Genomic DNA, 2,549 nt, shown 5'->3' on the forward strand with positions numbered 1-2,549 from the left:
GTATAATATTTCTCCAAAGTATCTACTTATATGATTATAAAACACTCTTTTATTATTAATATTAATAAGCTTTATTAATCTAATTAAACAATTCCATTACTTGATTTAGATATATAAAATAAATATAATCTTTATAATTATATCTCAAGTCAATCTAGTTTATTATTACTATATATATCTATTTCCTAATTAAAGTAACTAAGTAATATAACTATTTTACTATAAGAATTCTATTAAAAGAAATTTTGAATCAATTCTTATTACTCTATATTCTAGATAATTAATTACTAACTATTAATATTATGAAAGATAGTTATATTATTTGTTTATCTTAATTAAAAAGTAGATATATATAGTAATAATAAATTAGATTAATTTGAGATATAATTATAAAGATTATATTTATTTTATATATCTAAATCTAGTAATGGAATTGTTTGATTAGATTAATAAAGCTTATTAATATTAATAATAAAAGATTGTTTTATAATCATATAAATAAATACTTTAAAGAAGTACTATACTCAATTATATAGTGTTATATAAAACAGTAATTTCCGTGACATTTGCTTTTTAAATTCTCGAAATTCTTAATGATTTCTTCTAAGAAAATTCTATTATCGAGAGAAAGTACTAATATAGTCAAAAAGAAAACACCTTTAATTAAAATATCAGTCTCATTTCTATTATAGAAGCTGTTTCTAGAATTATATGGAAATATTCAGAAATCTTTTTGTTAGTATTATCATGAGGATGGTAAAGTCAATATAGTACTATGGTTTATACTGTTGTAATATTGCTTGAGGTTCCAAAAGCTAGGACTACGAAACGTATATACTATAGTGCCGAGGCACTAGCGCAAGCGCTAGTGCGGTCACATGATCCATGTCCCGACACTTTTAAAGTAATTTAGATTAAATATCAAATAGGAATTAGATAATAGTAAAACTGATTATAATTCTTATAACTATATAGCTAAGTATGATAATTGTCTTGAGTACAAAGCTCTACAAACTAAGGAAACGCTATTCATTATGTAGACCTTCTTGCTCTACAGGCCCCAGGCTTCTGGCTCCTTGGATCCTAAGGTTCATCACATGAGATTTTTCACGTGACCTAATGCTACCTATCGAAACACGGGTGCACCAGCCTCCTACTCCACAAAACCACTCATCTCGGCTGCTCCTCCACACAGGGTGGTAATTCCGCCCGGGCTCGCCTAACCCTGGGAATAGCAAAGTTTGATAGATAGATCTGTATCGAGCAGGAGGCTACTGACGCTCATATCTCAATGAAGGATATTCTTTTCGTGAATATAAATTAAATCCTTGCCAAGGTGCCAGATCAGGTGATTCGTATGCATTCATGAAGCTATTCACAATTGTGGATAAACCAGCATAGGCTAGTTTCTCAGCCGACTTAAAAGACAGAGCTCCTTAAGAATCTCTTCTCTCCTTGTAATCAATCAATTTATCCTAGTTACAATTGTCCACGTATATGCACTCAAACCTATAACGAAAAAATAATAACCCGCCCCTTCTACTTTCAATACTTATTAAACCGCCCCTTCTACTTTCAATACTTATAACTAAGCAGAACATTGGCTACTTCATTTTTAGATGCGACCACCGCGAGATATAGCGGCGACTTCCCTTCCAGATCCAAAGCCTCTACATCAGCCCCATGACGCAGTAGTAATGAAACGGCTTTTTGGTGCCCATGTTCCGACGCGACATGTAAAGCTGTTCGTCCATTGCTATCTCGCATGTTGATATCCGACCTGTACTTTAGCAAGGTCCGTAGAACATCACAATCGCCTTTCCTAGCGCTGATATGTAATAATGGCTCAAGCGAGGGCGATGCACCCAAGGTCTTCTCAGACGACCTGTGCTTAGATATACACTTTGGCGTTATACTCGAAGAATAGTTGTTGGCTTTGGGAAAGGTACAGCGGTTGGATTCTAACGAGTTGACGAGAGGATTCCAGTTATGAGGATCGTTCTCCAAAGTTACGAAACTCTTAGCTGGTGATGGACCATCAAGAGAAATGGCAGGCGATGTCATACTGGCGTTGGTTATCTGATCCATTAACGGCGTATCAAAGGTTAGTCGGTTAGGGTCTGTACCAGACTCAGCCCAGCTTCCATTCAAGGCCGAGGAGGAATGAACATCAAATGCTTGCAGTGTCTGTGGTTGCCAAAGTAATGTTTGGATGTTGAACAGATCGCTATCGTATTCACTTCCAACAGGGGGATAAGAAGCGACTGTGTCTTTCATGTTTGGACTCGGAGAGGAATATATTTCGAGTCCAGTATGTTGGTTCGCCGCTATATTGTTCGTGTTTGACCCAAGAAGATTTTTGGATTGATTTCGCCGCTCCTTATCTTTATTTTCTGTGCAATATATGGTTTAGTGATTGCAATTGATCCACTAAAGATGGTTGAGGAAGCTATTTCGATGCTTACTGCGGAATTTTCTCTGCGAGAGTCGATTTTGAAGTCTCCGTCGCTCGGCACAACTCGAGTAATCCAAGTTCAGACAGACTCGAA

The 2,549-nt window shown here is 35.5% G+C and overlaps 1 protein-coding gene across 1 annotated transcript; it reads right to left on the reverse strand.

The window, feature by feature from the left end:
* Positions 1–1,575: 1,575 nt before the first annotated feature.
* Positions 1,576–2,277, reverse strand: Bfra_000187 (putative ankyrin repeat-containing protein; the record flags this gene model as incomplete). The annotated part of the gene is made up of 1 exon (XM_037330632.1): positions 1,576–2,277. The coding sequence occupies one exon, from the start codon at positions 2,275–2,277 to the stop codon at positions 1,576–1,578; it is 702 nt and encodes a 233-aa protein (XP_037196965.1).
* Between the last annotated feature and the right edge of the window lie 272 nt (positions 2,278–2,549).

The sequence above is a fragment of the Botrytis fragariae genome, assembly GCF_013461495.1.
Source record: "Botrytis fragariae strain BVB16 chromosome Unknown tig00000001, whole genome shotgun sequence".
NCBI lineage: Eukaryota > Fungi > Ascomycota > Leotiomycetes > Helotiales > Sclerotiniaceae > Botrytis > Botrytis fragariae.